Source organism: Lagenorhynchus albirostris, chromosome 12 (assembly GCF_949774975.1).
Source record: "Lagenorhynchus albirostris chromosome 12, mLagAlb1.1, whole genome shotgun sequence".
In the NCBI taxonomy this organism is placed as follows: Eukaryota; Metazoa; Chordata; class Mammalia; order Artiodactyla; family Delphinidae; genus Lagenorhynchus; species Lagenorhynchus albirostris.
Genome location: NC_083106.1, coordinates 11724236 through 11736767, shown reverse-complemented (window position 1 = coordinate 11736767; position 12532 = coordinate 11724236). Strand labels below are relative to the sequence as shown.

The following is a 12532-nucleotide window of genomic DNA, read 5'->3' as shown; positions in this document are numbered from 1 at the left end:
CAGCAGTGAAGATGGGGAAGCTGTCTGTGGAGCGGTTTTGGCAGATGACCAGGAGTTCATTTTGGAACACCTTGTGTTAAGCCTCTATATCGATAGTGAATATCCCACCCGTTTCCAAATGGTTTTAATGGCTTATACTGAAAGCCATCCATAAAATCCCACAACTCATCAAAGGTAACCACATAAAGGGAAAAGGAGGAGATTTGAATGACAGCTTGCCGACCTTAAAGATTTCCACTCATAGCGTAAGGCAAACACATGTTTGTTTATAGGAGAAAACAATCAAGTTTGAAATTCAAGAGCTGCAAGTTAATTCCCTTCATTTCAAACAATTCAGTTATGATTTTTGCAGCTTATAAATTTATTTCTGATCCTACAGGGCTCCGGTCTGATTCTCTTTTTATTAATTGTCCAATCCCATGCAAATCCCTTTATCTTTTATCCTTTTTTTTTTTTTTTTTTTTTTTGCTTTTTGGCCACTAACCACCTTAACATGTTACGGGACAATGTGACAAAGTTCAAATTATCCAAGTTTGTTACTTGTTAGTAACTCTGGGAAAATTTATTTGCTAAGAGACATATGCAGTTGTCAGCAAAATTATTTTGTCTTCTGTGAGGAGCCCTGACCAGCTGCCCCAGGACGGGGGCAGATGCCGTGCCACGTGGAACAGTTTCTAGAATGTCCCTTCCTCCCCAGAGTTTCCCAACGGGCTTCTGAGGGAATCCGGAATTTCCAGTGAAGCACTTTGAAGCTTCTAAACAGAACATGCTATTGTCAACTTTTCTGCCTTTACCTTTTCCAACACTAATTATTTACTCCTAAATTGCTATTTGTGACTCTAATTCTGACTTTCATGTTTCAGTTGATGAAGGACCACCTCACCTTTCTGTGAGGTTTAGGCATCTTTGTTTAGTAGTATCTGCAAAATTATTTGAATGTTTACTGAATTTTGTCATTATTCTTTTATAAAAATGAGGGGAAAAGGGACCTGAAAAATGTTGATAAGAAGCCTTGGTTTCATAGCTTAATACCTATGACCCCAAAATGCCAGTCGTCAGGTGTGTTTGGGCTGGTGAGCCTGTAGCCCCCTTGGGGATGTTCTTTGCTCTTCAGCGGGTCATGTGCTTTCCCTGGGGGAAGGAGGAGATTAAGATATGTGTCAGGTGTGTTTAAAAGCCGAGGTATAAATAGGAATATTATAATTTGTTTAGATCCCTGGGAATAGAAGTCTTCACAGAACGTATAAACTCCGTTTTCCTACTTTTAGGATTGTATTCTGTAAGCAGTAGGGGGGCTGCCTGCATGTCACCTTGGAGGGATCATGGCCCCTTCCTCATCTGAGCTCTGAAAGCATTTTGTCTGTATACCTGATGTGGAAGTTAAGATTTATCGCCTTGCAGTGTCACTCTGTGTGCTTGTCGTAATTTACGTACTGTTTTCAAGAGACTGAAAATCCCTTGAAAAACAGGGCCTTTGAGGAACACACAAAGGTGTTTTGAATGCAGCAGCCAGGACGCTTCTTGGTGAATAGCAGGTGTTTCACTCAGCTGTCTGTTAAGTGAAAGGCAGGTGATAGGAGTGTTTAGCAGGGAAAGGCGGCCTCCCAAGTGTGGGTCCTGGGGGATAAAAAGCAACCTTGGAGTGTGCCTTGAAGCTTCCCAGATTTCTTTTTATAAATCTGGTCGCAAGGGAATTGTGCTGAGACTTCCTCAGAGCTGAAGGCTCTGCTCACTTGCCCACGTGCCTGAGGGGCTCTGGGATGGCCCCTGACATACACCCCGCTCCAAAGAGCCTGACTGCTCTGCGCCTTTAATGCGTTGCTTGGTGCCCATGGGTTTGTTTTGACAGATAAACCAAAACCGCGGCTAAAAAAGAATAGTAACATCTGTATCCCCGGTAAAAGTCAATGCTGATAGATGTGTTTTAAGTTTAATTTGGGGGTACTAATGTTTATAAAAGACAGTGGGTCTGGGACCTGGCTTCTAGCTCCAGGCCTCATGCTTGACCTTGGGCAGGTTATTCTAACTCCTCCTTTTCTAAATCCTCTTAAAATGAAGGATCGGATAAAAGAGTTTAACATTTTTTCTTTTTCGAAAATTCAGTTATTCAATATGATTAAAGCACCAAGTTAAACAACTATAGGAATGTGCATTTATTTTACACAAGTTTATGAAGTGAAAAAAGCAAAGTAATGGATCAAGCATTCCATTTGGTTTTGCAACATATCTCATTACCTCTTTAAATAGAATCAGGTCTTGACTGCTGGAGAGAAGGTGTTTGTTAAGGCTTCGTCATAATAACAGGCTGTCTCAAATATAAAGATCACCAGGAACCTTTAAAAGCATTAATCATCTGTTACATCACCCTATGGAGCAGAGACGTGTTATTATCATTTTACTTTCACAGCTGGGTAAATCAAGGCACAGAGACACATTAAGTTGCTAGTAACTTGGACAAGGTCATGGTCAATCGTAGATAGGGCGAGAACTGTATTTTCTTGTTTTTCCCTCCATGTAGGGGAACTGGATTTTAACCCCTTTTTTTTCCTTTTAAATATTCCTCTATTAACATACATAGAGTAAAACCCAATAATAATGTGTCCTGCAGTACAGCAAATTTAGATGTAACTGCATTGATAAGGGCCCTTGTCTTCTTATCTGGGTCCTTACCTGGGGACTGGGGGTGGCGATTAGGAGCTAACTGCCTTGTGGTCATTTGGGGCTTGCTAAGTGCAGGGAGAGGTCGATTGTTTAGTGATAGTTTTGCTGTCTTTATTCCTGCACCTTTATTTATTTAGATAATTCACACTGATTTTCATTAACCCTGTAGTAACGCAGCTGTATATTTCGTGTGATTTGGTTCTTTGGAGCCCACTTACGATGGAGTTCTGTTGTAACTCTAATTTCTCTCCTGTAAAATCTGCACTGATATCTTGACTTTCTTTTTAAAAAGTTAAGTTTAATTCACACACCATAAGAGTCACCTCTAAGACTGTACACATCAGTGGTGTTTAGTATATTCACAAAGTTGTACAACCATGACCACTAATTCCAGAACATTTTCATCACTGCAAAAAAAAGAGAAGAAAAGAAGCCCTGGTGCCCTCAGCCGTCCGTCACTCCTTCTCCACTCCCTGCCTCAGCCCCCGACAGCCATGCCTCTGCTTTCGGTTTCTGTGGATTTGCCTTTTCTGCTCTTTCATAGAAGTGGAATCGTACAATATGTAGCCTGTGTGTCTGCCTTCTTTTGTTTAGCGTGTTTTCTAGCTTTATCCATGTTGCTGCGTGACTCAGTACTTCATTCATTCATCCTTTTTATGGCTGAATACTGTTCTTTTTTTTACTTTAATCCCACAGAACAGTAGCACTTCCTGAAAGGAGGTGGTGCTCAGGTTTCCCTTTTCCTTACAGCACATCCCCCAATAGAAACTTGCGAGTAATGAGTTTTTAAGGTTCTTCTCAGGGTCTCTATTTTGATTTTAATGTTTTAATTTTATTATTATTTTTTTTTTCCTTTTTTGCCACACCGCGCAGCATGTGGGATCTTAGTTCCCCAACCAGGGATCGAAGCCAGCCGTGCCCCCTGCAATGGAAGCGCGGAGTCTTAACCGCTCAACCACCAGGGAAGTCCTTCAGGGTCTTTAAATAGAATTCCAACTAGGTAGTTTGTAAGGGTTTTGAACTTAAATTCTTCTTTATCAAAGTTCTTTAAGTGTCAGAACTACAGTGGTGTCTGTTACATGCCCCTGAGTACAACTGTAACAGCTGCGTGGTCCTCCCAGCTCTGCAGGGACCAGTTTCTGGTGGAAACGAAACTCTGGCTGAAGATCCTGTTGCCTTCGACTTTGTACTTTCCATCAGGGACCCGGATAAGTTACCACGGGAGGACCCCTGCACAGCCATAGCCTCCTGGAGCCCGAGAGCATGGGTGCACCTACATTCCGCCCTCCTCTTCCAGGAAGAGGAAGGCCTTTCCCTCCCCCATGTTACAATGAGCGTGGAGGTGGCCTGCAGCACGTTCCCACCATGGAAACACCCGCCATGTTCCTGTTCCTCTAAGTGTTCTTTCAGATGCCGAGGATATTTACTGCAAGATAATTGAATCAAATCATGGCAGCCTGCTATTAAGAAACATTTACCACCAGTATTTACTTCTCTCTTTTATCGCCAGAGACCTTGCGTTGTCAAGAACAGTACCAATTGGAATGTGACCTCAGGTCAAGTGCACTTGGAAGATTTATGAAATTACATTTTTTTCTGGCATGACATTTATGTTATGATAGAATTTATTTCTTTGCAAGCATACTGCTGCCTTGAATTTCCTTGACAAAAGAATAATAACAATAAAGAATTGTAGAGTCCCAGATACCTTCTGAAAAGTAGATCAATTTCTCTCTACATCAGAAGAACATAAAGTAATGGTGATCTGTTCGTTAATGGTACAGGTTAGACTTGACTAGCCTTTGAGTGTGGTCAACAAATACGGTTATCTTTTTCTCTCGTTGAGTAGTCCTTCTGTTATTTCGTTTAAATGGTTTGATTTTCATTCTCTTTCCCTGACCGATGATGATTGATATTTGCTTGGATGACAGAGCACAGCAAATGTCACTAATGAAAGACGTCACACACCATTGCATCTTTAAGTAAAAGCATGAGTAAAATTTAGGGACATCTGAGTTAATTAAGAATAACCAATGCTATACAAAGTTTGCAAATTGATATTTAAAAGTTGAGAGATTTTTGAGCTTTTCTGTGCAAATGAACTCAATGCTCAATGTGCTCTTGACACCAAGACAAACTATGTCAAAAGCATTAATACAGAACTTATATAGTGTGTGAAGCTTGGAGAACTGAAAAACAATTGTAATTTTGTATTTACAAAATGCTATATCCTTCTACTGGCAGCCCTGATTTACCAAAATCTTTACCTTTTCTTAAAATTACACTCACACTTTTTTAAGTAACACAGATACATCAGATGAAGGAATTGAATTGGATACTTTCTAAGATTCTTTTCAGATGTAAAATTCATTGATTCTTTACAAGCTGTTCATTTATGGAATTACATAGTAGAGATTCTGAGAAATTGAATAGAGAAATTGAACAAATCAAGTAGATTAAGAACATAATTCACACAAACTGTGTATGTGATGAGATTGGGCCCATTCTGGGTGGTACGGCTGTAGATCAAACCGTGACTATAAGTACAGCTGTTGCTCTGTATGTGCAGGTTCTGCATCCTCGGAGTTAATCAACAGTGGATGGAAAACACTAGTCTGTGCTGTAAAGGACTCGAGCATCCTCAGATGTGGTTTCCCTGCGGGTCCTAGAACCAGTCCTCCTCGGATACTGAGGGATGACTGCAGATGTAAAACTGACTGCAGATGTAAAAAAAGTGTCAAGGATATACACCTTTGATGCCACAGGGCGTTATGTGGTTGAAAACTTAAATCATTTATTATTTACTTGTAACTCCTTTGATATTATTTTTTACATTTTTTTTTTCAGTCGTCTTCATAGAAGATTATCGTTCTGTAGTTGTCACCTCAGAGGGGGTCTGAGGGCTGATGATTCATCAGATAAAACATTTTTGATCCCAAGATGAGAGTCCCAGTTAAATATGCTACATTATTTATTGAAATGCTGTCTTTTAAATTGCTCTGGTGAGTGTATTTCCTTTTCTCAGGAAGTGAGGGCGCTGATATTCCGTTTGCCCCTGCTCTGGGCTGTGTGCTTTTTGGTGCATTCGGTGTCCTCTGATGTCACTGACCCTCCCAGAGGCGAAGTTGAAGTCCTCGCCGTGGAGAGGGGCAGAGACAGTTCTCAGCAGCCGAGGCACTGCCCACCAGTGACGTTTTGGAGGTTTATGGGTCTGGATTTTGGTTTTCATAACGAATTGGGGGAAGGCGGCACTTAGTGTTTGGGGCCCTGGTGCTGGCTGTCCTGCGTGTTTAAGTCAGTCCCTCACACTGCAGACCTGTTCTCCTGGACATTCATGTAAGTGAAAACCGTGGTGTAATTACTTGAGCCACGAACCAGCTCTGTTTTACAAGTGAACACAAATTATTTTTTCCCCTCAGCTGTAGGGTACTTTGAATTTTATAGGACTGCATCAACCCAATAAATCAATGGCAGTTTGACCTTTGTTTTGTTCAGAACTTTGTCAAATGTCTTTGCCCGTTTGGAAAATCATGTCGCCCCGTAGGTGTGATGGCAGCACCCAGTAGGCATTTATATCTCCACCAAGACACCCCGGCCTGGGTCTGTGATGAAGCTGAGATATTCCCCGTGATTCTCTGTGGGACAGGCTTTGCACAGCTTCATCACTTTAAGGCCAACTGGCCCGAGACAGGGGAACGCAGTCAGACTCACACGTTGCATCAGACCGAAACTTTCTGGACCACCCAGTTCTAGGAACTGACCTGGGGACTTTCCACCCAGCCCAGCCTTCCCGCCTTTCGAGGGGCGGGACTAACAGTCCCAAGACTGATGCAACCGGCACCAGATATTGCTACGATACCCGAAAAGACCGCCAAATAAGGAATACCCTGCGCCCTCCTGGATTCACCACACCCCTTTCCCTTCTTCCCCTATAAATTCTGCCCAAACCCTCGCCCGGGCGCGACTTCTCTGGCCCCTTTCTCTCGGACCAGTGAACCTCGCCCGGGAGCGTCCCCAAATAAAGCTTGTTTAAGCTCTCCTCCGTTCCTGGGTGCCGTTCCTTACAGTCACGGTTTCTAGAGTGTTTGTACCCTAGCATTTACATACTGAAATACATATTTTTTTAAAAATTGTTACTTTCCATTTATTTTTCTCCTTGTGTTACTATTAAGGCATATATTATTTTTTTGTGAAATTACGTGTGGAGATAGATTACGTTAAGAAAGAATTTTATTTCAGGATAGTAAAAGTATATATTATCAAAAGGGGGGCTTTGGAGCTTATAGTATTGAGAATCAGTGTACAATATGCTTTGAAGCACAAAAAGTGTAGTTTCAAAATAATTCCTGTTCTCATTGCCTGTCCTTTCAGTCTCCTTCAAATGAGTCCTCAACCCACAAACTGAAGCAGAGCTTTTCCTGACGCTGTGACTACCATCATTTATTTCTCGAAAAAGTCTTACTGTATTAAATAGGGGGAAACAAACGCTCTCCTCTCATGTTAGTTTCTTGTTTTTGGCCTCGGGATTTATATCTTCTCGAGATTTTAACTCAGTTCCTCTTACAGTTGCTGTTCCTGAGAACACAGTGGCATGCTCAGACTTCTCGCCTTTCTGGGAACCAGCTGTCTGGCTGCCGCCCGGGGAAGAGCACGTTGCCCGCCCTCCTGCAGCTAGAGGCTGCCTGGTGTCTCTGGGCGCTGCTGGCGGCCACCTGGGTGGGTGTCGGGGCCTGGGAAGGACTTGTTGCTTCTGCCCTTGCTGCCTGGTTGAGTAAGGAGGAAGCAGCCAGCAAGACGGGGTGATGGGATGGCATCAGCCAGATGAGCCCAACATCCTAGCTGCCTGCTGAGCAGAGAGGCTCCTGAAGAGTAGCAGCAGGTGGGAGATTGGCAGGGACGCCACCAAACCCTCTTCCCGACCCCCAGTGACACCTGTTTCCTGAAAGTCCCCTTTGCACACATCAGACTTAGCACCCAGATAGCCTGCTGCTGCTTACAGGCCTGGGGGAGATAAATGGCAAAGCCCACACTCCTGCATATTAACTGTGCTAAACTGGATTTGGAAGTGACGTAAATGCAAACTTTGAATTCACGTTGTGAGCTGTATGGGCGAAGCAACCTTAACTTTAGCATTTATCCTAACGTTTCCATTTTTACGTTGATACCCAGGATGTTACTTGAACACGTTTTGACCTTTAATTATGAAGGGTTTGGGGTTGCCAGTTACTTGGCCGACTGTGATACCTGTGGGGTCTGTACTGATGCCCAGAACAGGAAGACACTGAGTGACCAGGGCGTGTCTCACCTGAAGCCCCGTGTTTCCCTTGTTGTCTGTGGGGAACTGTAGGGTGTGCAGGAGAGTGGGGGGCAGTCACCTTCTGGGATAGCCTGCCCAGTGTGTCGTCGCTCTCCAAAAGTGTTTGTTTTAAAGGAGAAAGATGTCTGAGGCTGGTCTCATGTACGGCATCTGACACAGGACCTGGTACCCTGTGGGTGTGCAGTGCTCAGCCCCCATCCGACCAGGGGATAAATAAATGGACCGAGTGGTCCACACGGAGGAACAGAGCCTGTGACGTGGAAAGTCACGGCTCTGCTCACTCACGGCTGAGTAGCAGCTCATGTCAGCAGAGTTAGATGCTACATGTTTCAGATTGCTAGTCCTCCCCCCAAAGCGTTAATTTCCACAAGGAATGAGAGGAGAAAGACAAAAGAGTGTATTTACCAGTTATAAATAGATGACTTGGCTTTGTCATTTTGTTAGTTTTCATTATTTACAATCACATTGGCTAAAGACTCTTCCGGAGTGCGTCTGACCATCTGTCCTGCAGCAGCTGAGCCCAGGGTGGGCGGTGTTACGGCCCTGGTAACACATGCCCCGTGTTCCCTGGTAGGGATCCCGTGCCCCAACATGTGTCCAGTGAACAGGGCCACACGGAGGCTCTCCCAAGGTGGGAAGGCAGTTTGGGGCTGGGAGGGGAAGGATGTATTTACTCACTCTAGCAGCTGGCGCTCAGGATGTGGGCAGAGTGTAAGTGGGGCTGTGCCTAGGCATTTGGCATCCAGGACAGGATGTCAGCGCGGTGCCTGTTTAAAAGAGCTTTGTAAATAAGGATTCGAATTTTACCGGCCTCCACTTTTCTTCTATTCTTCCAGAACCTCCTTTGTTCTCATTTCTCCTCTAGAAAGAACGTGAAGGGCACACTGCTTTTTACAGACAGGGATGCAGGTCCAGTTGAAACGTGAGGCTCCTGGACCCAGGTCCGCAGTGGTGGATGCTGTCAAGCTAGGCTTCCTCGTGCTTTGCCGTCTCCAGGACAGCGCGGGCGCCCTGCTGGTGGGGTTGGAAGGGGAATCAGTCACCCCCAAGGCTCTGTCGATGCCCAGCTGCCTGTCAACCTCTTGAAATTTGGGTGGCGGAACAGCTCGAGACGTCCTATCTGCAGCCCTGCCTTCTCAGGGGTCCCCGGGGCCAGCCTCGGTGGGAGCTGGGTCCTGTGATCCTTCCTGTCCAAGCCCTGCCTCAGAGAGGACCCACGCCACACCAAGGGCCTCCCTGAAGTTAAGGGGCTGCAGAGCCTCACCGATTCATAGTAAAGCCTTTGGTCCTGGGGTGAGCAGGATTTTGAGAGGAAGGGCATGGCATGTTCTGCTAGCGGGAAAACACTTTGCCTTTGTAAGAGGTGAAAGGTGGTTCTGGGAATTTCCAGCGTTTAAGGAAGTTCCAAAGTTGTGTGAATATATTGAAGCGATGACTCAGAATTCACTTCCGCTTTTGACATCAGCCATGTTATTTTCTCCAGCATATCCATCTGGCGCCTCCGGGCTCCAAGGCTCCTTGTGGCCGTGCCGGCTCTGAGATCTTCAGGGGACTTGAGGTCGCTTTCATCTTTGTATCCCCAGAACGTAGTACATACCTGACACAGAGCAGGTGCTGTAGAAATCATCATCACGACTAAATGCATGGACTGTGTGTTGTATTTTCCTGTACTTAATACAGCTCTTTGGAAATATTGGAGCTTTTTATTTATAAGGTAAAGGCAGCAGTAATGCAGATCTGACTCTGTTGCCTAGGTAATGTATTTTTACATTGCGTGGCGTCGGTGGCATCGCTCTTTCTTGATTTCTTTGTGCTTCTCTGGCTGTTGCTTCTCTCTAAAGAGACAGCTACCTCCTGTCCTGCACACTGTGCCTTAGCAGCTCCAGGGCTCTCTCCCTGGGCCTCTTGTCCCATTCTGCACATGCTCCCTGGAGGCACCATCCATCCCTGTGGCTTCATTGCCAAGTGTATGATGAGGGCTCCAAAGCCACATCCCTGTGCAGACCTTTCTTGCACTACTGGACTTGGGGGTGTGTTGCACTGGGTGGCCCACATGCATCTCAAGATCAGCTTTGCCAAAGCTGAGCTTGTGACTTCCACTCCCAGCCCGTACTCTCCCCATCTACCCAGTCACCTAAGACATAAAAGCCTTCCCACCTCCCTTGTCTGTATCTCCTTATGTGAAATAGGCGGCGTGGTCCTTTTCTGGGCAGGGTTAGGGTGTTAGAAGAAGTAAAAGGAAGAAGAAATTGGAACTCCAGAATTCTGTAGACCATTATGACATTTTCTTGAGGTCTCCTCTTGTGTAGTGATTGGTGGTATCAGCCTGGATCATGGACCAGCATTTCTGTCCATGAGTTCCAACAACCTCCTAGGGCTCCCATAGCTTCTAAGGGTCTCCTGGAGACCACTGTCCTTGCCTCCATCATGCTGGATGGTTTGCCAATGTCTATCCATGCCTTTTCCGCCTAGATCAACTCAGACAGGTATGAGATTGATGACTTCTTTTTGTGGCTGACAGAGATCAGAAACCATCTGGTTTCACCTAGTTGAGAGGATAGTCTACCAAATACAAAAATTAGAATGAAAATCTGTGTTTTATATATATATATATATATATATATATATATATATTTGCGGTAAGCGGGCCCCTCACTGCTGTGGCCTCTTCCATTGCGGAGCACAGGCCCCGGATGCGCAGGCCCGGCGGCCATGGCTCACAGGCCCAGCCGCTCCGCGGCATGTGGGATCCTCCCGGACCGGGGCACAAACCTACGTCCCCTGCATCGGCAGGCGGACCCTCAACCACTGCGCCACCAGGGAAGCCCTGTGTAATATTTTGATAGAGGCTGGTCTTTCCATCTTTCTTGAATTTGTTAATTTGAGAACCACTGGAAAGAACCGTTGAGGATGGCATATGTGTATAAGTGTAGGTTGGAAAGGCACGTGCTCTGCTCACCTTTTATATTGTTTCTTAACCCTTACTCTGGAAGTTAACAAAGGTTTACTGTTCTTCTTGGGACTTTCAATTTAGGATGTGGTCGATGCCAGAAAAAGAAGAATTATGCTCGCAAATGAGCAATTTGTGGACTGTAGTAAGAATCTATGGGGTTGCATCATTGGTTTACCCAGATATCCCTGGTGATTTTGCCCTCACTTAGCCAAAAATAAAGGAAGGAAAGTACCAACACTGTATAATAGTGTCCTTAGTGAAGTTTGCACAGCAGTGACAAGAGTGGCCAGGCATTTAAGTCAGTGTTTTGATTGGTCATTGGCCTCCTTTGACCAAAACAGGCAAATGCTAAACAGGCAAAACAGATGCAAAACAGGCAGATGCAGTGCTTCTTCACTTAGCCAGAGCCCGGATCTGTTTTAGAAGACCAGCTATGCATATGGTAGCGTCAGTATCACTACGGACAATGGTGTCCTGCCTTCTAGGGTGTTAGTTAACTTTTTTCTTTCCTCTCTTTCTCTGAGCCTCTAAGTCATTCACTACTATTCTTTGCAGATGGCCAAACTCGCCTATGTTTTTGTCACTTTTCATGCAGATTTCAGCAATGTCCCTGACATCACAACTGGCCTGAAAAGGAGTCAGACTGATGGCACGCTGGACCAGGTTTCCCACAGGGAGAAGAAGGAGCAGACCTTCAGGGTAAGATGCTGCCCCAGATCCCAAACAAGGGCCTGGCAGGCAAGTGTTGATTCCCACCTGCACCTGAGGTGGGGAGAAAAAGATGGAGCTCTCCTATCACTAGGTACAACAGTCAATACAAACATTTTTTTCTTTTTCTTTAAAGAAAATAGTTTCCTTCTTTATTTGAAGTGAAGTACTAGTAGGAATCCTTGACCCTGGCCCAACCTCTTGCCTGACCTGTGGCATGCCACCAAAGAGTACTGCAAACGTGGCCCTTTGTACACTAGGATGGTTTGACAAGGAAAATCTAAGCTCAGGTGTTCTGAGGGCCACGTAAAATTACTATTGTATTCATTTACTACATTTATTTTTGGCTGAAGAGAAACTATTTTTGGAATGTTGTCATTTTGTTATAAAATACATAAAACGTAAACTTTGCCATTTTCACCACTTTTAAGTGTGCGCTTCATGGCATTAACATTCACAGTATTGTGCAAACCATTACCACTATCCATTTCCAGAACGTTTTCATCCTGCCAAATAGAAACTCAGTACCCGTTAGACAATAACCACCCATGCATCCCACCCCCTAGTCCCCGGGAAGCCTCTGTTATACTTTCTGTCTCATTTGCCTGTTCTGGTTATGTCATGTGAGTGTGATCGTATAATATTTGTCCTTTTGTTTCTGCATAATGTTTTCAAGGTTCATCGATGTGGTAGCATGTATCAAAACTTTACTCCTTTTATGGCTGAATGATATTCCATTGTGTATACACACACACACACACACACACACTACATTTTGTTTATCCATTCATCTATTGATGGACACATGGGTTCTTTCCACCGTTTGGCTGTTGTGAGTAACGCTGCAGTGACATTGGCATACAAATATCTGTTTAAAACCTTGTTTTCACTTC

General features: G+C 44.7%; 1 protein-coding gene across 1 annotated transcript in view; it reads left to right on the top strand.

Annotated features, from left to right (window-relative positions):
- TIAM2 (TIAM Rac1 associated GEF 2) overlaps nt 1-12532 on the top strand; it is a 232152-nt gene that overhangs the window by 176536 nt on the left and 43084 nt on the right. The window contains exon 16 of the mRNA XM_060167248.1: nt 11527-11630. Within this exon, the coding sequence (XP_060023231.1) occupies nt 11527-11630 (104 nt within the window). The remainder of the gene's footprint in view (nt 1-11526; nt 11631-12532) is intronic.